A 24,620-nucleotide genomic window follows, 5' to 3' on the forward strand; every position below is an offset into this window, starting at 1 on the left:
CGACGCACCAGACGGTGTGGCGAGTGTCAAGCTCACCTGGATGGAACCCGACGGGGTAACGCGCTAAGAGGACTCCAGTTGCGTTCCTTTGGAGATCCCGGAGCCCTCTACGCAGTGCCGAAGACGGCCACCGGGAGGTTTTAGTGCGGTAAGGATTCCACATAACCCTGCGTCGCTCCCACGGATTGTGAAGGTTTCCCCCTCGTAAACAAAAAAAACGTCCCACTCTAACCCTTGTGTCTTTTTAAGGATATTGAAAGTCTGGAGCTGGTCTACATATGATAGGACGATTTAATTTAATTTGTCGTTGTCAGGCAGGGTAAAGCTAAAATTTATAATAAAATAATATACGTATCAAAAAATACACACAAGGAGATCCGCTCGCAAAATCTAGTTAGCTGTAGGCATCATTTTAAGTGTGTAACTTGTGTCATAAGTTCAACGACCTCCTTTTTAAAGTGTAATTTTAAAGTTGGGTAGAAGCACTTTAGACGGTCGGTTGCACTGATTTTATTATATGATTTATTTGTAATTTGTTTCAACCTTAGAAGTCATAGCCTTCATCTACGAATGGATTTGCTGCAGTTACTGCATTGGCTCTGTATGATATATATTGTGATGAATAACAGTAGGAAACTCTTGTTTTACATCCTGGTTGAGAGAAATCAAAGGGCCCTTGGTTTTTCGACTTCTGAAGCATAATCGTCACACCTATTTCTGATAAATGCCTATTGCCTGATAAAATCAATGTTCAACGTTGCAGTGTCCCGGGATGGTTGGAGTAAGGGATATCTACAACCGTCCTAGGCGTTCTACTTAATTCTCAGGGGTAGCAACGTATCTGTGATCGACCCCAGGTAGGACTCTAATCTTATCTGGGATTGATGACAAATGTTCATAAGACGGTAATAGTAACTTAGCATCTGGTGGATTGCATGCTCTTTTGCTACATATATTTTAAAACATCAAATAGTGTCGTTTTTATGAAAATAAAATTAGTAAACTTTAAAGACAAAAGACAGTACTTAACAGTAATTTTATTATTATGCTCAAAGAAGAAAATTCAAAGTAACTCCGATTGAAATAGAAGCCAAGTAAATCATTACCATGTTACCTAATACAGTGAGCGGACCTAAATTCAGGCGCCTTTGAATCATGCACTCAGTCCCTTCACCCTTGCTTCAGGCGATACGTATCCCAGTTTTCAAGTTGCTTGTTGCTGACTACCCTGGCAGCTGCTTTTTATTAACATTCATTATAAGGTTTTTGAAGTAAGAACTTTACTTTTTTTATGAAGTTGATAGAATAGCAATCTACCTATAAAGTCTATTTAGTATGTATATCTAATAAGCAGTGATATATATTATATATCATTGGTGGAAAGCGTATATTTATTTTAAAAGCCAGGAAAGCTTTTTTAAGACCTCAACAAGACAATCACAGACTATTATTATATTAATTAACAATAAATAAAACTTACAATTGAAGTCCTAGAGAATTGAAAGTAATTCACAATAAGGAAAAATCACAAATTGGAACTTTATCATGCGAGTTTTAAAACATCATAAGAAATGTTTTAATTAATTGTCGTTTTATATAAATACAACATAAATGTTGTTAATAAATTCCATTTCAAAATGAACTTATTAATTATTTAACGTACATTTTGTATTCAGTTATGTATAAATACGAATTATTTATTACTTGAGTAAACTTTATTCAAAGAATACTATGACGGTTGAATACTTTGAATATCTTTGATCATAAATGTAATTTATCATTAATTTAAAAATGTTGCTGTCACTGTCAGACTGTCACTATTTTATTTTTAAGTATTTTTGAGGTTATATTTACCTTCTAAAACTAATAAATAAATTTTGTAAATTTCACGATGCCGTCGTTACCCTCAGCTAGTGGAACAGGGATGTATTATATGCGGGCTGCTAAATCAATCCGCCTCATTCGCCAAGGATGTACTAATAGACCATTTTATCATATATCTGTTACACATGTAAGGATGCAATTGATTTTTCCATATTTAAACTTATTTATTCCATTCTACAATTCCTTTTCTTTATAATATAGTTGAAGCAGACGAGCACGCAGTCCACCTGTAAGTGACTCCTGCCGCTCATGGACATCTGTAATCAACCCCAGATAGGATTAGATTCCTACCTGAGGTCTGCCACAGTTGCACCGATATCCCTGAGGGCTAAGCTGGGAAGCCTCGGAAGTATGTCTCCTTTACCACGCCCTTCAAACCAGAGAACAGCTGCGCTTAACACTGCTATTATTAGGCAGCAATAGGTGTGTCGGTAGTGCCGCCGGTGTCGAACCACAGAGGGTTCCATCATCTTTCTACTCATACGTTATTGAAAAAATATATAATGTGTATTTATTTTTATTAAGATTATCTACAATTACATTTATTTTTTAGCGAAAGAGGCTGAACAGCCAGCCAGTGATAGAGCAACTGGGTTCCTATGACCCCATGCCGAACATGTACAATGAGAAGCTAGTGGCACTCAACTTGGAGAGGCTGAAGTTCTGGCTCGGCAATGGAGCTCATGTTACCAATCCTGTTGCGGAACTACTTGGTGAGATTCTTTTTCAAATAATATTTTTGTATATCCACACAGTACGACTAATATACGCAACAATACACAAATCGGTCTAGAATAGCACTAACTATGGCCATAGATTAGTAAAGATTAATCACTCCTAACAAGAAAATGTACCCAGTTTTGAAAATTGAAATAGTTACGTAAAAAAGTTTTGCCATGTCTCCGTGCTAAAATGTCCCTAAAATATTTGAAATAATTATTTTACTAAAATAAGCCGTTTGTGACTTCATTCATTTTCAAGGCGGCGAAGTATCTTTACTAATCTATGACTATGGCTAAATTCATCCTTTAGCCTGCCTGCATCTGCCTTAGATTTGACACTCAAACCTGGTCAGTATAATACAGTCATGTTATGATGACTGCTCTGCTATTTATTCCGTAGTTTACTACAATATTGTAGTTCATCATCCTATGACTGCTCCCACTGCTGGACACAGACCTCTCAGATTCCTTTTTTTAACACTCTTTTATTAGCTTGGGTTGTATGTATGTATGTATGTACATAACAGTAACGGAATCTTTGAACCCGATTTCTATCCACTTTGAACGTTCAGTTTAATTCAAAATTTTGAAAAATTATCAAAAACCGATGACAAAACACGATTTTAATAATTTTGTACCATTGTCCTTATCAATATCCTCAGGATTAACGATTTTAGAGGCAAGAGAAAGCGCCTTAGGGAGAGTTCAGGCAAAGTTACTAGATTGATTTTAAGTTTTGAAAAATAATAATGTTATTTCCCTATAACTCAAATGTACTGAAATATATCTATAATGCCATCTTGTAGAATGATTTTTAGGATTCCGTACTCAAAGGACCCTCCGCTGTCTGTTCGTGAGTCATAGGGCTTTATCTCTTAAACCGTAATAAACACAATATTATTTTACAGACGATGCATAATGATGGTCGCTATAACAACAAATACTAAAAATTTATAAAATGAATATATTTCAAAAAACTAAAAACTATTTACAACTATTTACTGTTCCTTAATTGATTCCTAGATTAAAAATTATTTTCTACTTTTTAGTCGATTTTATCATAAAAGCGTGTTTTTAGTTTTTTGAACTATATTTATTTACATATGGGAGTAGAAGAGAAGCATGCAGTATACCTGATGGTAAGTGGCTACTGCTGCTCATGGACATCTGTAATCAACACTTGATAGGATAGATGATACCCCTGGGGACCAAGTCGGAAAACCTTGGAAAAGTGTGTCTCCCTTACCAAATATACGGCCAGCCAGGTTTAGAACCTGGAATCTAATGCAGGTGACACTGTGGTGTGGGGTTTGGTGTATAAAAGAAATATTGTATTGTCATTTTTATTTATTTAAGTAATTGTCAAGTTACTCTATTTGGTATGTCTTAAAATATGTATCTTTGAGTAATAAGCCTTTTTAGTAGCAATATATGAGAAAAATCAAAATATATGTATAAGGCAACAAATAAAGTAAAACTAAATATTATGGTCTAAAGTTTTAATATAGTAATAAATTTTATTTTTATTTTACAGGTCTTGCAGGATTCTTCCCTATCCACCCTAGATCATACATGACGGCATGGAGAAATAGAAAAACAGAGAAGGAAAGAGTAGCAGCTGAAGAAGCAGAGAAGGCCAAAGCAGAGTCATCATAATTCTAGAATATGTTAATTAATAGTTTCGTTTTTAATATAGTTACATAATACAAATTCAATAGTTGTGGCTAATTATTTACTAAAGACCTATTTATTTCAAAGTCCTACATACCGCTTCTTTGCAAGAATAATGGCACAAGTAAAAAAGGCAATTTTCCAGAAGAGCCAGTTTAATTAAACAATGTTTTTGTTTCGAAATCTTTTATTTAAATGAGAATTAAAATAATGATAAATACAATTCTATGTAGTTATGTATGTAACCACCACAGTACAGTTAGGACACATTAAAATAGGAAATATTTGGGATTAAATTGTATCCTAACAGAAAAATTAGTTTTGAGTTGTGCCATTCTTCTTGCAAAAAAGGGGCAACACATTCAGTAGGTATATGCTGATGGAAGTTTATAAGAAGGGTTAGTCATAAATTGCCTCTGGTCAATTAAAGGTAGGCGAGACCTTACAATGAGTACATTTTTACTAATTGACCATAAGTTTTCTCAGTTGTAAAGTAGTCATGTCATATTATCTAGAAGAAAAAAATTGGTAACAAAGGAAATAATAAAATTATAATCATTTATATCTAGTTAGTAACTTCAACTCACTTGCACACACAAGGACACACACACACTTGCATACACAAGGAGTAAATATTTTAAATACATAAAATGTTAAGTGTCTTTGTTTTCACGCAACTGGTCTTTCTCTTCACGCAACTGGTCAAGAGATGGCGCTACACTTTTCTGAATCACGCTATCGAAGTTTCTTATCTCTTTCCATAGACTGTTGGTTTACGGCTACTCCTCGGGTATTATAACCTAACTCTGCGGTTTCTAAAAATCTACATAACTCCATATTACAGGTTTAACAAAACAAGTTTGCTTTCCAAGCATAATTTACAAGTAAAACTGGCCTGGGGATTTTTTTTTTATCAAAGATTATTAAAAAATAAAACAACATGTACAATGAATTCCTTTTATTACGTGAAAAAATGACAAGATTAACAATTCCTTCGTGAATACAATATACCTACAGATTGCCAAAATTTCAAGGCACACTAATGGATTTAAAAATCACAAGCAATACATGAAAAAACACGATTCGAAATGCGTATAAACAGTAATTTTAATCTTACAAAAATATTACTTTACTCACCAAAAAATTAAATGCTTATAAAATTTTAAAAATTCAAGGCATTCTTCGCGACAAACAACTCATAAAAACTATACCTAAATACAATAACATGGTCTTTTTAGATGTAAGGGTCCTAGGAGACTTCGTACTTTTAGTATCGACGATTTAGTTGGTTTTCGAAAGCTATTTTTTTTTATATAAGAGCGCTTAACACTGCTGTTATTAGGTAGAAATCGATGCAGAGATTAAACGCACTTAAGCGCCGATCGCAGCTACTATTCGATGCTTGATGCGAACCGAACGCGAAAAACGGAATTCAGTCGCTAAAACGCGTTTTTAATACCGCGATTGAATGCAGCAAATCCCCAAAATATAATAAAACATCCATACAATCGCCAAAACGAAACGCCAATGTTAAAAGTACCACGTCCGCTAGAACCGAACTTAACTACGCAACAGTGGATAAAAAACTAACATTCCTTGAGCAAATCTAATGTAAAAATAAAAATCAAGAAATCCATTGTTCTACTAGGCCTTACCTACCTTTGCTTAGTCATCTAAAATAATTTTAGGACGAAAAGGAGGGGAGATAGACTAATGATTTTAAACTAAACTTTTAAAACAGTCACGATCATACAAAACCACTCAACTAATACACAATAATACAAAATTGGGTCCATATTAAAAACGTGAAATTACCAAAAGCCCACAATACCGAGTCCATAGAAGCTAATATTATTTTATTTTTTATAATTGTAACACTTAGCTCAAATTAAGCGGCATACAAACGATTGAACAGTTTGACAATTTTAGTTATTATAAATTGTCTATGGCTTTATTTAATGTTTAAATTAAACAAGCCAAGTATTTTTGTTCGTAAGAAATTATAATTGACAATAATTTGACAAACACATTTAAAATATTGCAAATGTTTGCCAAACGTTTCCAAAACTTCTAAATATTAATTTCTCGAGTACTCAGAAAATCAATTGACAAACAAGTATAATCGTTTGCAAGTCCCTTTACAACTATAGACAGCGTCCAGCTAACGTTCGATGTTTAAATTTTTTGTTTTCGATTTTTTTTTGCTGCCAGTGTTTCGGCTAAGCGTTTAAAAAAGCGGGTGCAGTATATAGTTTTGTACTTTCCCTTCGCGGTAAAAACTTAGGGATTTAGTTATTCTTCCTCACTGCGTCCGCTACTAGACGTCCAGCTGAAAAATAAAAAAAATAATAATACATTTCTGACAATAATTATAAAAGCAACCCTTAGACAGCCACCTTGTTGATAGGAAAGTATATATAAAATTTACATATACACATACAAATTATTTATTTTTATCTTTAAGTATTTAAAACATAGACAAGAGCTAAAACAAACAAATTGACCCGAATAAAAAACGAAAAAGCGACTCGAGTGCATTTATTTAGTCTTTTTATAAATATCTGACATTACATTTCTGATATCGAATGTAAAATTTATACTAGTAGGAAAAAAAATGCCACTTATTACTGACGTAAGATAGTTTGAAAATAACGATTTCTTGGTTACTTTTTTATTAATTGTTAAATAATTCTAAACCAAATTTAGCATTTAAGTATCACAACATTGTTTTGTTAGAAATACATAAAAAAAAAAATAAGAAAAAATTCGAGTGTGCATTTTTTTTTGTTTGCTAGCTATATTTTTCTTTACTTAACACTCGATAAACTGATTTAGAATTACTAGAGATCTCGAGTCACTATTTCGCTTTGATTCACTCATAAAATATTATTTATTGGAAAGATTTGATGCAAGAAAAATTAAAAAAATATTATCCAAAATAACATTTTATTACTAAGTTCTTTCTTTAAACAACTTTAGCTATATAATAATTGAAAATACTTTTAAAATGGTAATGTTTTATAATGATTTAGTCTAAATTCTACAACTCGGAACTAGTAATTAAATAGACTCAATAGTTCAAAACATGCCCTTTCTGTTATTGTTTCATATCAGTCAAATAGATCTAATGTTATTTTTGGGCTTCCATTTCGTTACTACTTACTAAATTATTATGAAGTATTTATATAAATATATGTATTTATGATAAAGATACGTATTGTGAGTGAATAAATAAACAAATATTGTAAGATTAAGATATTATGTTAGTGAGTCAGTTGTTTTACATATTATTTTCTAAATTTATATAATACAAGATTGTGTGCCCTAAGGGGACTCCCTTTATGGAATGTGTGCTGATTAAAAATAAAGGAATCACAATATATATAAATTACAACTTACAATTAAGAAAGAATACTTTTTTTTAAATAAAATAATCGACATGGCAATCTGTAATTAACATACTTATTTTATATTTTGCATATTTGCTATATTTTGGATTCATAAGATATATCGCAAAAAACTCTAACCTTTGGACTGCTATAAGCCATTATTCATCCTTGCAAATATTAAACAAATCAACCATTTAGAACAGGACTCTTATACAAGACTTCACAATGACAGTAAGCTTTTAACCCAAACATATATAACTTCTTGGGTAAAAACGGATCATATATGACACATGTATAACTTCTTGGGTAAAAACGGATCATATACGACAAACATATATAACTTCTTGGGTAAAAATTAATCATATACGACACATATAACTTCTTGGGTAAAAATGGATCATATACGACACACATATATAACTTTTTGGGTAAAAACGGATCATATACGACACATATATAGCCAGGATATGTTATGTTGTTAATACACACACTAATATCAGCGCTGTTTAGTTAAGAAGCGACATTGAAAGCTTTCCTGTCTCACAGGCGTTACTTACTTTGAGTGTATGGGGTGACTGTACTACTCTTGTTTACCTAAAATCAAGGATAGGGGTGTCAGGGTATATCTCAATGACAAACAAAATTGATGAGACTATTAAATAAAAAGGGAATTGGATGCAAACGAAAAATAAAGGGTTAAAATCAAATTTAAGGAAGTAATAGTTCACTAACTCAGTAATATTGCCAGTAACTTTAATTTATTTAACATTTTTTTGACATTGCATGCCCAAATTGGGCCAAATATGAAGGTTATTATCATAAACATAATATCTTGTGTACCATATTTGATGCGATAAATAAATAAATAAATATTACATAAGAATTTTTACAACCCTCCAGGTGCGGCGCCTTATTAACTGAGACTTCGCGACGATCCGCGGCCCAAACTCTAATAACTTTTGCGACCCCCCAGGGTGTACCAAAACTTTGAAAAGCACTGCTACACAATAAATTTAGATCTAGACATACTTATACTAAACGTCGCGACGTTATCAAGTTTTATCATAGTCAATAGATGTTATCATGATATGTGTCAAACTATATACTTATGTGAAAGGTAGATAGATTACAATTATAGATATGGCTACATATTGAAATCATCATTCAAGATGCAGTGGTAGAAGCGAATTTAAACAATTTTATATGTTATAAATTTGAAAGCAAAAATCTAAGTTGCCATTTTAAAAGACTGGTTGATTGATTAAATCATGATTTTTTAATTTATGTGCATATTAAAATAAATTACCACTTGCTCAAACGGTGAAGGAAAACAGGAGGATACCTACATATCCGAGGGTTCTTATAAAAAACTATCTGACTCGACAAACGTTGTGTTGCCATATCAAAAATGTTAAGGGTGAATAACCCTTATCACTTAGGGGTATGAAAAATAGATAGTAGCATCGGCTACTGATCTGTGAATCGTCTCAGACCTACTGAATATGCATATAAAATTTTGTGTAAAGCCGTTTCGGAGGAGTACGGTAACAAACATTGTGACACGAGAATTTTATATATAAGATGTTCTCAAAGGTGTGTGAAATCTACAAACTTTCACTAGGCCGGTAGACTATGGTCTATAGTTACTCCTCTCACTCTCAAAAGGGGGTCCATGGCCAGCAGTGGGACATTAATGGGTTAGCTACACTTAATTTTATGACATTTTTATTAACTTAAAAATTATATCTTATATATAAAATTCTCGTGTCACAATGTTAGTTACCGTACTCCTCCGAAACGGCTTTACCGATTTTAACCAAATTTTATATGCATTTTCAGTAGGTCTGAGAATCGGCTACTATCTATTTTTCATATCCCTAAGTGATAAGGGTTGTTCACCCTTAACATTTTTTTTATTTATATGGCAACACAACGTTTGCCGGGTCCGCTAGTAAATATATAAAGCTATTACAAATAAAACTTAAATATATATACACAAACTATAACTTTACTACAATTTTATATATTTACTTTACTATGCTTAATACTACAAAAACAATGAAAGTTAACTAACATTGGAACAAAAAGCGAATGATTCAATTGTTCAATTTGTCCATCGAAAAATTTATCTTCCTTTTTGTATCTTGCACCAACTCAAGGATATTTACTGGTTTGTAAGAAAAATATATAATCAATAAAAACAGACTTAATAAAACTAAAAAAAAACGACTAGTTAACGGTTGTGACTAAGCTCGTCGGGCGCCCGGGGCGGCAAAGTTACAGGGGCGGCAATGTTACATGGGCGGCAATGTTACATGGGCGGCAATGTTACATGGGCGGCAATGTTAAATGAGTCTAAGGCTGTTTGTCCACTGCACCGTCACCGAGCCGATACCGAGAACAAGATTATTTCGGGTCGATTTTAATTATGTAGTGTCGGCGATAGTTTATCCACTGCGACCGATATCGGCGGTTTATTTTGTTCCAGCTGTCACTCGTGTGACGGCACAAGTTCTAATGTGTTTTACATTGCCGGCACATCGGCCCGTCAAAAACTCGGTGCCGATCTAGCGGTCACACCGATCTACTCGGAATATCGGCGGCCGGGATGACGGTGCTCGGGTGACGGACGTTCGGTGGAGAAGCGGCTATAGTAAATGTATGTACGCTACTTCGGCGCCGTCATTAATTAATTATCGGTATCGGTGGTTGGTGGACAAACAGTAGAATTGTGTAGCTCGCGAGTGAGTGATATAAAAGATATATATCTTCACCAAAGAGCTAATCACTCATCAACTCCGACGGATTTGAATTATATCTTTATATCCGCATCACATGGTTTAGTTCATAGATTCAAACGATTCCGGATATAAGATCTTCTTCAACTCAACAGTGTTATACTAGCTCGCGAGTGAGCGATGAGTCAAATGAGCGACTGACTGAGAGTGAGTAGTGAGCCTGATTCGAGTCAAATGCGTTGATTGAGATATATAACAGTTACGGTTACGTATTAAACACTAAATTAAAATATTTTATTGCTAAGAACATGGAAACCGGGATATACAAATAGCGTTGGCTGTGATAATTCATATATAATTTCTTGCTAGTTTTGTATTAATTATAAGAATCAAAAATGTCAAAACAATTTTGTCTTGCAGACTATTGTGTCTGTTAATGTGTAAGTAAGTCATTTAATTTTATAAAACTTTTTTCCATCGTTACTAATTTTAAGTCTTCGTGTTTTATTTTTGTCGCTTATATCTTTACAGAGCTACTGAGCTAAAGTGAGCTATTGAGCTAAAAGAGTGATATATATCACTGAGTTCAAAAGATATATATCACTCTTTTCACTTTAGTGATACATTTTGCGCAACTCTAACAAACAGTGTAAGAAGTTGTCTACAAGAGAACTTGTTGACACCAGGACCAAGGCCAGGGGCAGACACCCCCTGGGGGTTTACTACCATCTCTTAAAACAATATTATTTTAATCATACTTTTACTTATTTTTGGCAGGAATTTTAACTTTTTAAGCAAAATATGACAATTTCAGTTGATTTTATACAATGGATAAGCGAAAAATTAATAAGGGTTTAAGTTTGTTCAACTGTGTATGACGGAATATTTTTCTGTTTTAAGGAGGAAATAAATCTTTCCTGAACTATGATGGTTTGTAAAAGATGGTGGTAGGCCCCCTGCTCTCTACTTTAATCTGCCTGTGTTCCTTAAAATTATAGTCAATAAAACTCCCACGGTGGTTAAAAAACATTACTCTTCGCCGGCGAGTAAAAAATAAATAATAAAATTGAAAAAGTTATTCACACATATTAGTCTAATAAAATCTTATATTTCTAAGCACCCTAAACTATAAATAAACTAGGAATTCCCAAAACAACAATATATACCAGAGACAAAACACATCCACTCTTGATGGCTACTAACATAGATTAGTAAAGATACCTCGCCGCCTTGAAATTGAATGAAGCCACAAACGGCTTATTAGTAAGTTCTTTTTTTGAATTCTTGACAAATAAAAACATTTTTAGATAAAATTTACGAATAAATAACCAATGACATTTTATACTAGACACGTTATACGCCCGCTAACTTAAGAGAAAACTTGAGCGAAACTGCTTTGATAGCACACATGCACGTTTTTTATTTTACTTACCTTTACTACATAGACAAATGTTCTATAAAGGACAGAGCTATTAGAACAATGTGATAAAAAAAGACAACTAGTGTTTGACCTTGCGTTTCAAGTCTACGCAAACGTAAATATTGACCATGGAATATAGTGACCAATAATTACTTCAGTCAAAACGGGACATCGATTTTTTTATGTCAAATACTTTTTACTTGAAAAAATATAGTTAAATACTAAAAAACACGCTTTTATGATAAAATTAACTAAAAAGTAGAAAATAATTTTCAATCTATGAATCATTTAAGGAACAGTAAATAGTATAATTGTGGAAAAAATGTGGGGCGCTTTTTACAAAACTGGTAAATGGAGCACCCCATGTTTTTTTTCATAATTATACTATATACTGTTACTTAATTGACAATGGCAACGGTTCATTTCGGAGACAACGGCACGAAGCATCGGAAAAAGGGACTGTCCCGTTAAAAACGGGACGTATGGTGGCTATCCCATTGATCCGCATGCTTGTCAAAGACAATGAAATAATGGAACAGAAGGTAAAAAATGTCCAAAACTGTCGATAATAGTTTTAGTACGTCGTTTACGTAGAAATGTTATAGTACAGTTTAACTAAATAAATAATTATTAAATAAAAATATAATTCTCAGACTTACTGAATATGCATATAAATTTTGGTGAAAATCAGTAAAGCCGTTTCGCAGGAGTATGTACAGTAACTAACATTGTGACATGAGAATTTTATATATAAGATTCTAATTTTACCGTGGTCTTTTTGAGGATTAATTTCTGGCTATACAAAGATTATTTATTAAATTATGTTTAGGTTAAGGAAGAAATACGACCTTAATGATTGAAATATATATTCAATTAAAGAAATTTTAAAATACCGTATACTATCCTATATAAATTTTATGGTAATATTTTTTATTATTTACCACAGGTATCGAAGGAAATTTAAAGATTAGGATACAGAATTTCCCATATATCGATTTTATTTTATTAAAATAAACCAAAATGTTATATTTTGACTAAAAACACACTAATATAAAAATTAAGCAGTGGGATCTTAAACTATAACATACGACATATGAACATCGTCAGATTCAATAAAATGTCACTTCTGTTCTGTTGATCTATGACCATGCATTTTGCGTCTTTATCACTTTCATTGACAAAAACATACTTTGTCTCTTTCTGGTTACTCACGTAATCATGGCGGATCGAACACGAAAAATAAACAAAATTTAATAATTTCTCTTCATTTACGTGTGATAGGTGATTCCATGAAGTTTGTTTCTTTTTCGAGCATAATTTTTGCATTTACGCATTGCACAAGAAGGCATTTTGAGGCTTTAAATTCAAAATAATGACGTTCAACGTGTTCAGTGACATTCGTGTGTATTACTACGCCGCGCGAGAGCGACTGGACTTGGCTGGAGTCGTTTTACACCACTTGCCGTATTTTGTATGTTTCAAGTTTTGCCCGTTTGTGGCGGATCTTTATATTTATAGATCAATGTAAATAACTAATACTGCGTAATTTACATAATAAATAAATAATTATTTCAAATATTTTAGGGACATTTTAGCACGAGGACGTGGCAAAACTTTTTTACGCAACTATTTCAATTGTCAAAACTGGTTACATTTTCTTGTTAGGAGTGAGTCACCTTTACTAATCTATGGCTTCTATTAATACCCGCTATCTATCAAAATAATTAAATATACATTTCCTAAATTCTAATAATATTAACCCATGTTTTAACTATTTATACTGATGTAACATTATTACGGGCACAATATTGTATATACTTACCATTGATAAGCAAAATAAATAGATACTTGACCGCCTTGAAATTGAATTAAGCCACAAAAGGATGCTTTTATCATTTATTGTTTAAATTCTTGACAAATAAAGAACATTTTTAGAGAAAATTTACGTAATAAATAAATAAGTATTTCAAAGATTTTAGGGGCATTTTAGAACGGTGATGGGGCACACATTTTCAATACTCAAAACTGGTTACACTATCTAGTTAGGAGTGATCAATCTATGTATTTTACTCATCTAAGGTACATGTATGTGGTATAAAGATAACATTACATTATATACACACTGAGTTAACAGAATAGTATAGTGCAAAATGTATACATTTTGTGATGTTAACAATTACATATATGTTAATATATTGTGATATCTATTATTTAATTGCAAATAGCAATAATCTAAATAACAGATGTATAAAGCAGTGATATGTGATATATAATTATAATCATGTTCAATATTATCTATTATGATACCTATGTGTAAAATATTTCTGTTATATTTAATAATTTATTTACAAGACGATTAAAGTAAAAAATATTTTTTTTCAAGTCTTACTCTATGTATAAACAAATTTGGACAGAACTTATTAAAGTTTAAATGAGATTTGGCAAATGTTTACCTGTATATTATCTAGATTTTTGGATAGATTAAAAAAAATGCGGGCGTTACACTGTCTGTACTATAAATCTAAGCGAACATTGTCATTATAACCTAGCATACACCAACCTAACCATGTCATTCGTTCCTAACGGCCATATTACCTTTTCGGCATATCTACAAGTCCCACATTTTGAAATAATCAAGTTGCTTTGAAAAGCAAATGTGTCAGAAATTATATCACTTACATTTCATCACTGAACACTTTTCATTGTCATCACTTAAATAGTGATAGTTCAATCGATTAAACATTTTATTACTCTCTGTCAAAAGTAATGGTTTTGTTTTCAAAATGGCGGACTTTGCAGGTATGCTTCGTCTCATACAAGAAAAACCTTTTGTAAACCGACTTTAAAAAAGGAGGTTCTCTATTCGACCGCTATGTATGCACGTATGAATGTATGCAAGTTTGTATGTTCGCGATTTTCTCAGAAACCACTGATCCAATTTGAATGGTGATTTGGTATTAATGTTGCCATCTACTCTAGCTGTGTATATGACATATATAGCTGTCATTGCAAAGCATCCCGAACCATGCAAAGCTTGCTAATATTAACCATATTTATTTACCTGAAAAGCGGTAAAAATTTAACCATTTTACAACTCTTTGAGTGTTTTCTTAAATTCCTTCATGGTTTTATCAATGTTTTTGTTGGCATTCTTCACTATTTCTTCCAGAATGTCTACAAAAATACGCAAAAATCATGTTCAAGAGTGGAGTGTGATGTTGTATTTTTGAAAATGTATGAAAATAGTACATTACAATACGAGGACGAAAAATTTTTTTCTGACAAGTGTGAGTTTGCAGGCCGAGCCGCAGGCGAGGACTGCAATCACACGAGTCACAAGAGTGGAGTGTGATGTTGTATTTTTGAAAATGTATGAAAATAGTACATTACAATACGAGGACGAAAAATTTTTTTCTGACAAGTGTGAGTTTGCAGGCCGAGCCGCAGGCGAGGACTGCAATCACACGAGTCAGAAAAACATTTATATCACGGCGTGCGTAAATGGACGTTTTACGCACGCTTCGCGTGCGCAAAACCCCCATTTCCGACCCCGTAATATAAAATTTTATACAACACGCGGACGAAAAATGTTTTTCTGACTCGTGGACTGCAATCACACGAGTCAGAAAAACATTTATATCACGGCGTGCGTAAATGGACGTTTTACGCACGCTTCGCGTGCGCAAAACCCCCATTTCCGACCCCGTAATATAAAATTTTATACAACACGCGGACGAAAAATGTTTTTCTGACTCGTGTGATTGCAGTCCTCGCCTGCGGCTCGGCCTGCAAACTCACACTTGTCAGAAAAAAATTTTTCGTCCTCGTATTGTAATGTACTATTTTCGTCCGCGTGTTGTATAAAATTTTATATTACGGGGTCGGAAATGGGGGTTTTGCGCACGCGAAGCGTGCGTAAAACGTCCATTTACGCACGCCGTGATATAAAATATTTTTTTGTTACATAATATGTCAAATATAATATTTTATTATAATAATGTGTGGTCTAAGCACATAATGTTTATAAATTTCATATCAATAATCAAAATTTTACCCAAATATAATATTCTTTATCAATAAGTAATAAAAATTGGCCAATTTACTCTTCCTAAAGAGTGAATGATGATAGTACGAATACGATTTTTTTAAATTTAAATTCAAGTGACATTCATTTGTTTTACATTTGACAGTCATAATGATTTTGAAGTAGTTTCATCGCGGATTTTAGTTAGTTTATTATGTAACGGGTATTCGGGCGGGTTTTTTATTTAGTGTCGATATATTTATATCCTGTAGGGTGAATCGTGGTCATAGGGTGGGCGGGGAGAAACTAATTTTAGACCCTTATGGTTGATAAATCTATCTGACTCTGGTCTAATTCTTTATTCTCTTTACCTTGTACATAGAATTCTCGTGTCACAATGTTAGTTTCCGTACTCCTCCCAAACGGCTTGACCGATTTTCACCAAATTTTATATGCATATTCAGTAGGTCTGAGAATCGGCTACTATCTATTTTTCATACCCCTAAGTGATAAGTTCACCCTTAACATTTTTTTATTTATATGGCAACACAACGTTTGCCGGGTCAGCTAGTATTTATATAAATTTGTAAGTTATATAAGCTACCCAATTAATTTCAGCCAGTTTCTTGATTTCTATCGTTTATTTTACTAAGCTTAAAATGTAATGGCGGCCATTGGACCTTATTTTTAATTCCTAAAGTTCCATATCCGAATGCCCGTTCCATATTAAAAAAAAAAAAACAATATCACTATGACGAACAGAATGTCACTTGATAATCTTATCATTAGCTATGAAAATGTCATCATGACTATAATGATACTCTATATAACAATCTATTTAGGAGTACATCTATGCTTAGTTATATAAATCTATTCTTACCAGAACTGGCAATGTCATCGATACGGCCATGGTGCTTTTGGTAGTAGGGGCGGATGAGACGGTGGTAGATGATCAGCGAACCGTTGTAGTCGGTCGGCAGGTAGCACCATATCACAAAGATGCACTGAAAGCCGAAAATATCAAACGATTACTTAATAAGAGATATAATTTTATTTATTGTTAATTAGAGATAGTCCGCGTCAAACTGCTAGTCCGCTCTGAAGTTGGTGCACGCTGGTTTTTTTTTTATAATATAGGAGTAGCAGACGAGCATGCAGTCCACCTGATGGTAAGTGGCTACTGCCGCCCATGGACATTTGTAATCAACCCCAGATAAGATCAGATATTCCTCCCTGATCGACATCAGGGAGGAATATCTGATCTTATCTGGCGCGCATCTGTGGCTGACGCCACAGGTGCGCCGCTACCCCTGAGGACTAAGCTGGAACGCCTAGGCAAAGTCTGTCTCCCTTACCACACCCTTCAAAACGGAACACAGCAGCGCCTAACACTGCTATCATTAGGTAGAAATAAGTGTGGCGTTGGTGCCGCCAGAGTCGAACCACAAAGGGTTCTACCACCTTCAAATTTAATTAAAACTCTGTATCGTAAGGGCACACTATCGCAACTATGTACCCGTAGGCAAGAGCGGACAACGGAGGGTGCCGGGGGACCCCGCGCTGTCATCCCGCTAATATCTACAATTTAATATTGCGACGCGACTCGTTTCTATATTCGGAGCGGACTAGCATTTCGGCGCGGACTATACATAAATAATGCTAATTAATTAATAGAATTCAATGTGATGCTTACAAAGGAATATAATTAAATATTGATATAACAGCTAAAAGTAAAATAGTACTTAACATTTTAAAATTAAGAAGTTAAAAATAATTTTAAAGCATTTGGTGAGTTTAAAGAGGCTAGGCAGTTAATTGAACGGCTAAAAAAGCTAGTTAGCATTTACATAACATTGGAATAGATAACTCGAATGACCGACATTAAAATGTTAAGGAAAGTTAAATTAATTAGTGTTGAGGTTCAAGTGCATTAGATAACAAGTCTTTGTATGCCTTATCGAGCTCTACATCATATTACACAAGATGTGTAGGTAGTATATATATGTAGGTAGGAAATATACTGAACATTTTTATGTTACTATAAGACTTGGAACTGTACCCTTACCAGGAGTTTTTACGTTTCGACAAATTTGACTGTTTTGGTATTTGTTTATGTATTGGCCCATACGATTTCCTAGTTCTGACACAATCCGCTAGGGGCGCTGATTGGAATTTGTATGGGCAAGTACGTAAATAAATACCAAAACAGTCATATTTGTCGAAACCTAAAAACTCCTGGTAAGGGTACTGAAACTAGCTAAAAACGGGTAATCTACTCACGATTTTACACACTCATATCTTTTATGTAATCTAATAGTAGCAGACGAACATGCAGTGCACTATATTAAGTAAATATTGCTCATTTACATCTAACAACTAGATAAGGTCGGATTCCCAAATAAAGGTCGGCCAAAAAATGCGCGCCTAAGATCTTAAGTGGCTGCTACCGTCCATGGACATCTGCAATATCTGCATCTGATTAGATATTCCTACCTAAGGTCGGCCACAGATGCGCCGCTACCCCTGAGGACTAAGTTGGAACGCCTCGGAAAAGTCTGTCTCCCTTACCACACCCTTCAAACCAGAACACAGCAGCGCTTAACACTATATTAAGCAGAAATAGGTGTGCAGTGGCGCCGCCGGAGTCGTACCACAGAGGGTCCTACCACTTTCATAAAATTTATTTCGTTAGTACATATACCATACTTCGACATAGTCCGATTCATAAGTACGTGTCCAAAATGTAAACAAAGGTTGACCTATCAAGAACATACCTTTCAGATGATAGTTGATTATTTTTGACGATATTAATGTAATACAATGATAATAAAATAATAAACTAAACAAATTAGGACCAATTCACATTTTCAAATATTTATATTAACTCAATTTCGTTCCATACAGTTATAATAAAAAAATCAAGTTTATGGTAGAAAATTAAAATATGATAATGAAATGAAATGAAATATATTTATTTTGTATAGGCCAACGGCGGCACTTACAAATTGTCAGGTACAATATTTTCTTAAACTACTACCGGATCGGAACGCGACCCCTACTGAGAAGATCCGGTAAGAAACTCAGTTGGTTGGACTTTTTTAATTTAAAAATAATTATTCTCTTTTTCATTTTTTTTTTTGGTAACACAATCGGGATTCAAAACATTTTTTGTGCCGCCATTTTTAAGTTTCGTAGCCGAAGTTAAATTGTAAACGTTAACAATATCTGTAATCGTATTTTGACAATGACATTTCTTTGTTTACATTTTGGACACCTAATTATGAATTAGACTATAAGTAGGTACCTACATATGTATTAGTGTTTCTACGTATTTTACATGTGTACTAATTACTTATCTACTTTACACAAAGGTACGTCACGCATCGCAGTCTACAACAAAGAATAGGGCTACAAGGTCCTTTAGTGCCCTTCATATATCTGTATATATTATTTCCTACAATAGGTGAGTTATGTCAACTTGTAAAATTCACAGATTTCTTTAAATAATGTATTTTATATAAATTTGTCTGTGTTTTAAGGCAGTCCCTCTACAATGCGTCACTTTTAATATTAAAAAATAAAATTTTGTAGTGTATGCATTTTTGTAATATACTAATCTAACTGTAATAGATCAAAAGATTTTTAAAAATATTACTTTAAGTTCAATTATGATTGTTGAATCATTAAATAAAAATAAACGAACAAATAGCACTTAAGATAATTATAGAAATAACATTAATTCATTTTATAAAATTGATGTCATGTGAAAAATAAATCATCATGAGTAAGTTATGTTAATTAGATTCTGAAAACATAGATTCGTTAAACGCCGATTAAAAAATGTATAAAAAATATTACCATTGTTAACTTTGAGAACTGTGCCGAGACTTGTATTTTTTGTATACAATTGAATTTCAATGTATTAAAACCCAAATGTGAATGTTTATTACTAATTCTTATTTATTATATGCAAATATTTGTATTAACAAAAAACAAAGTATAAGTGTGTTCAAAATTATCTTAAATATTGAGTAAAACTTGACTCATCCCAAACACTGATAAGTTGGATAAACATATAGATAAGTGCAATATGTCCAATATGCGTCATATACATAAAGGTATTGATAAAAATGACTTTCGTTTGTACTTTCACAAGATAAATACAAAATATATGAGATACAATTTATTTACTCGCTCACTCTCATAAGGATCCTTTGTGTTGTGGATTTCATGTAAAACTACTATAAAATCTGCAATAAATTGCACATGTCAATGTATTTAAAAAAAATAAGAGTGGCAGACGAGCATGCAGTCCACCTGATGATAAGTGGCTGATGGCGACATCTGTAATCAAACCCAGATAAAATTAGATTCTTACCAAAGGTTGCTTACAAATGCGCCGCTACCTCCAAGGACTAAGCTGGGATGCCTCAGATAAGTATGTCTGTCTCCCTTACCATACCTTTCCAATCCGAATACAGCAGCGTTTAACACTGCCGTTATTATACAGAAATAGGTGTGGCGGTGGTGCCGCTGCTTATGAATCCCAAAGGGTTCTACCACATTTAATATTACTAGATAATAAAAATCTTTTTACTTCACTACTAGTGAATAAAAATCTTTTTACCAATGGAGTAACTGTAACTTTTTTATATGAGTATACTTAATAATACGGTATCTGTGCTATTAGGAAGCAATGCAAGCTGTCAGTTCTACTACTGACTTGGTCTTCTCTCGGAGAGAAAGGTGTTTAGACCATAGTCCATCACGCTGGCCAAGTGTGAATTGGTAGACTTCACATACACTTCAGAACATTTTCTTTTTAATGAACTTATTTCAGTTTCACAGTTTAAAATAGGGCACAATTAATTTATAATATGCTTATATAAGATAAGTTTCAAAATCAAAAGAGTCTAGGAATCGAACTTCAAATCCACCAATTCTGAGGCCGTTTAAAACGAACGTTATCATTTTACTTTTAAGAAGCGTAGTTTAAAAAATCTGTATTTGTAGTCTATAATTTTTAACTACAGTAAAGTAATGTGTACAACAGTTAAAAATTGATTAAGGTACATAGAATAGTGAGTCAGTAACAACCTCGCTTAATGGTCGTGATAAGTTAATTAACATGAATTGAAAATACCATTGGTTGATTGGTATGTGTAATGGAATGTTTAATTATGGAATATTATTAGTCTAAATATGAATGGTGGAAATATTAAAAAAAGATTTTACAATAATACCCTTTCTTGTAGAATACAAAAAAAAAAATACATTTCTTTAGGTGAAAAGATTTTAAATTGTTTTCTTAAAAAATACTTGAACTTTTTCATGGTCCGTGAGATTATGTGTAGACTTTAGAAACAAATGAAAAAACAAAAATATCTATTTTTTTTTGCAGTAAATTAAAAAGATATTATGAATAAAATTTTTCAATAATAGGTTTTGATTAATTGGTTTTTCAATAATAGGTTTTTATATTATTGAATTTTTCAATAATATAAGAAAAAGTTTAAAAAATATGTAAATTTACCAATCTGTACTTCGCCAAGATGATGGACCCTACTTAAACTTTTTTTATAATGAAAGAAATTCTGAGTCGAAAAATGGGACAGTAATTTTGTAAAATATTTGCAAAATTGTAAGTTAATTCTGATATAATGAGACCAAACATCATAAGTTGGATATTATTTGTCAATTAAATTAAGTTTGAACTAAAGAAAGTATTTTACTAAAAGACTCAAGGCTCTTTTTTAACTGTTACCTAAAAGAAAACTGCCTTGTATGTAAGACCCCTTATATGGCAAAGACATACTTATATGAGGCATTTTAACTTACTTAAATTAACCTCTCTATCCAATGAGGGAATGTTCCTAGCATTCGGAGAACTCATCCTAAGAACAAGAATTTGGATGTGGTTTTTATATTTTATTTAAAATATTCTTACATTGGATACTGTATCTTTTTTATAAATTTCAATTATTGTAATGTTTTGGATTAATAAAAGTACTTTAGTAAGAGTAGCAACACATCTGGGACCATCATAGGACTCCTATTCTGGGGTTGATTACAATTTTACATGGGGCAGTAGACACTTACCATCAAGTGGACTGCTTGCTCCTATATTACTACTATATTATAAAAAAAAATAATGGATTGCTGACATCATTAAATTTACCAGTTTATATTCTTACACCTTTTTTTAAAATGATATCATAACTGTTAATCTAGGTATTTCTCATTGTCAGCTAAGTGCTAAGCTATACAACAATCATTTATATATTAACTTTGTCTGCCCTATGTTTACTGCCCATAAACTATAAATAGTGCCGATGTCATTATTTTAGTACTTATATTTCTTATTATCATCTTATAAACTAGTTATAAAGTACTAAATTATCTCACAAACCACAAGAAATGTCTTTATTTCTTTAAAAAATATATATCTAAGCTATAAAATAGTCAAGCAAAGTTGTGCAAACTATATTATATTTCTCAACTCTACAACAATTTTTATGTAGGTATAGATTCTGTTAGAAAAATGGTAGCATAGTTGTTAAATTAGTAACTCTCCATTGTCATCAACTTAACTAATCATCTTTGATAAGTAAAATAGAAAGATACTTTAGCAGCTTGAAATTGAATTGAAGGATGATTTTATCATTTATTGTTTGAGTTCATGACAAATAAAGAACATTTTTCAAGAAAATTTTAGTACAAATAACTAATAGTACATAATTTATGTAATAATTAAATAAGCTTTCAAACATTTTTGGGGACATTTTACAACATAGACATGGCGACGCTTTATTTATGCACATGGCAACACTTTATTTACACTTTCTTGTTATGAGTGATTAATCTATGTATTTAACTCGTCTTAGGTAATCATAAAAACAATAGTCTGTCATTAAGTCGAAGAACACAGAATGAATTAAGATAACATAATAAAGATCTGAACAATCATTATTAAATACAATAATGGTTTTTTAGTCTATGATAAGTAACAGGAAGGAAAGAATATTGTGATTGAATCCGAATGTTTTCTCGTTTACATAACACGTTTGTTAAATTGTGTATATTTGTTAAATTTTCGTTTTTTGTTGAGTTTGTTAAAGTTTTTGTTTCGTGTTAATTTTGACAGTGACATTTCTTTGTTTACATTTTGGACACCTAATTATGAATCAGACTATACATATATTTCCACTATTTTATTTTTCTAGGCATCATTTCATTTTTAAATAGTATAATTTTGCATAAGTCTTCTATTCCAATATGACATTAGTTTTTTTTCTCAAAATTGGAGTAATAAAAAGTGGATTGAACAGATAGTGGTCAATCTTGCTTATCATAGTGATTGAGTGACTTATAAAATTATAAATGTAAAGGACTGTGCCTTACAAATAAAGCTGCAATAAAATTTACTTTAAAATTTAATGAGACTAGAACCAATGTTGATTTATTATTGTGCTTAACAAACCCTTCTTGTTGTAACAAAATGGATGGCTGTTTGCTTAGGAATAATTCATTCAGATTATTATGGCTATGACATGATGTAACTTTAGACATTAACATGATTTTTAAAGGATTTTGTCCAATTTTATGATTCATATGCACATGTTAAAGTTGCAATTGGTTTTAAAAGTTTTTGTTTAAGGAAAATGTAGACAGTTAAATGTAGAAAAAGCACATGGTAGCCTCAATGTTCAATTTTAAAATACCTGAGTTCCAATGTAACTGCTTTTTCCTCAAATGTTAAACATACTAAAAAATTATCTACATACTTATCAATTTTAATCAATACTGTTTCACAATTCTGTTAGTAATAATGTGCAGCAAGGTATTAAATTTGAATAATCACCATATTTTATGCACATAATTTATTTTTTCTTTCATTGCAAATATTTGCCTTACATACATAATGGAATTGCAAGTAGGGTTATTGCAGTGTAATAATAATTAAAAAAAAAGAGTCAAAGGTCAAAAAGCAAAATGGCTTCCAAACATATGGCATGCTGACTCACCTTAATCAGCCAGTAGAGAGGGAACCAGCCGACGATGAAGTCTGAGAAGTACTCCACGATAGAGAAGCACGCGTACACCACCCAGTACGTCAGCCACTTCGTGTCATCGTCTTTCTGCGGCGATTCCAACGCCTTCATCGACATATACGCCGGGTACACGAAGCCAATCGAGTTGCATATTAGCTCCGCGCCGAATCCGAACACTAAATATAAACCGGTGAACGCGACCAAGCCTGCGACAAAACAAACGTCAATCCACCGCTAAGGATATAAATAAACGCGTATGAAAATCCAACTCACCGACGAATAGATACACCCTGTTCACACCGGTACTTTGTTCTGCCTTATCGAAGTACTTTGTCCATGGTTTACTCTTATCGACCAAGTTCCGCTCTAGCGTGTTTCTGTACTCCTGCAATTTTGAACTCATGATGGTGATGGCGGTCTGGGGTCTGTTGAATTTTGGCTTTGGCACGGTCACAGTCAACCCACGGCCACGACTTATTGACAGACAATGAATGACAGAACAGAAATGACAATGGCAAATATGGCAATGGCGGTCGGTATTCCGCTAATGTTGCTATATGTAAAATTGTTTAAAATATTGCCATTTTTAGAATAATAGTTCTAGCATATAACGGTTATAACAACTATAGTATAACGTTATTTTCATAGCTGTGAAATATAACGTGTTATAAATTACGTTGTTATATAGTTATACTTTTCAATAATAGGTATAAAATATATT

The 24,620-nt window shown here is 32.7% G+C and overlaps 2 protein-coding genes across 5 annotated transcripts; one reads left to right on the forward strand and one right to left on the reverse strand.

The window, feature by feature from the left end:
- The first annotated feature begins 1,803 nt into the window (after nucleotides 1-1,803).
- On the forward strand, nucleotides 1,804-4,321 carry mRpS16 (mitochondrial ribosomal protein S16). Its single transcript, XM_073090238.1, has 3 exons — nucleotides 1,804-2,011; nucleotides 2,438-2,597; nucleotides 4,141-4,321. The coding sequence occupies exons 1-3, from the start codon at nucleotides 1,892-1,894 to the stop codon at nucleotides 4,260-4,262; spliced, it is 402 nt and encodes a 133-aa protein (XP_072946339.1). The 5' UTR covers nucleotides 1,804-1,891; the 3' UTR covers nucleotides 4,263-4,321.
- Nucleotides 4,322-5,220: 899 nt separating this feature from the next.
- On the reverse strand, nucleotides 5,221-24,405 carry ReepB (Receptor expression enhancing protein B). 4 transcript variants are annotated; one of them, XR_012103726.1, is made up of 6 exons: nucleotides 24,173-24,405; nucleotides 23,873-24,105; nucleotides 16,729-16,852; nucleotides 14,886-14,998; nucleotides 8,224-8,260; nucleotides 5,221-6,606 (listed from the first exon to the last, which is right to left on the reverse strand). XR_012103726.1 is itself a non-coding variant. In XM_073090171.1 (5 exons), exons 1-4 carry the CDS (start codon nucleotides 24,300-24,302, stop codon nucleotides 14,913-14,915), a joined length of 573 nt encoding a protein of 190 aa, XP_072946272.1. In that variant the 5' UTR covers nucleotides 24,303-24,405; the 3' UTR covers nucleotides 5,221-6,606; nucleotides 14,886-14,912. The 4 variants fall into 4 exon arrangements, 3 of the variants coding, with proteins under 3 accessions (XP_072946272.1, XP_072946274.1, XP_072946273.1); XM_073090171.1 differs by lacking the exon at nucleotides 8,224-8,260; XM_073090173.1 differs by lacking the exon at nucleotides 14,886-14,998 and having other exon boundaries at nucleotides 24,173-24,404.
- Nucleotides 24,406-24,620: the final 215 nt, after the last annotated feature.

The sequence above is a fragment of the Epargyreus clarus genome, unplaced genomic scaffold, assembly GCF_041222505.1.
Source record: "Epargyreus clarus isolate Ecla_fem2 unplaced genomic scaffold, WU_Ecla_fem_2.2 ptg000032l, whole genome shotgun sequence".
Lineage (NCBI taxonomy): Eukaryota > Metazoa > Arthropoda > Insecta > Lepidoptera > Hesperiidae > Epargyreus > Epargyreus clarus.

What these genes read in the sequence shown, in the direction of transcription:
- mRpS16 (XM_073090238.1), top strand. Translation starts at nt 1,892, where the DNA reads ATGCCGTCGTTACCCTCAGCTAGTGGAACAGGGATGTATTATATGCGG. An exon ending in ATCATATATCTGTTACACAT is followed by an intron (nt 2,012 to 2,437) that starts GTAAGGATGCAA and finishes TTTATTTTTTAG; the next exon opens with CGAAAGAGGCTGAACAGCCA. An exon ending in TCCTGTTGCGGAACTACTTG is followed by an intron (nt 2,598 to 4,140) that starts GTGAGATTCTTT and finishes TTTATTTTACAG; the next exon opens with GTCTTGCAGGATTCTTCCCT.
- ReepB (XM_073090171.1), bottom strand. Translation starts at nt 24,302, where the DNA reads ATGAGTTCAAAATTGCAGGAGTACAGAAACACGCTAGAGCGGAACTTG. An exon ending in CAGGGTGTATCTATTCGTCG is followed by an intron (nt 24,106 to 24,172) that starts GTGAGTTGGATT and finishes GTTTTGTCGCAG; the next exon opens with GCTTGGTCGCGTTCACCGGT. An exon ending in CTCTCTACTGGCTGATTAAG is followed by an intron (nt 16,853 to 23,872) that starts GTGAGTCAGCAT and finishes TTCGGCTTTCAG; the next exon opens with TGCATCTTTGTGATATGGTG.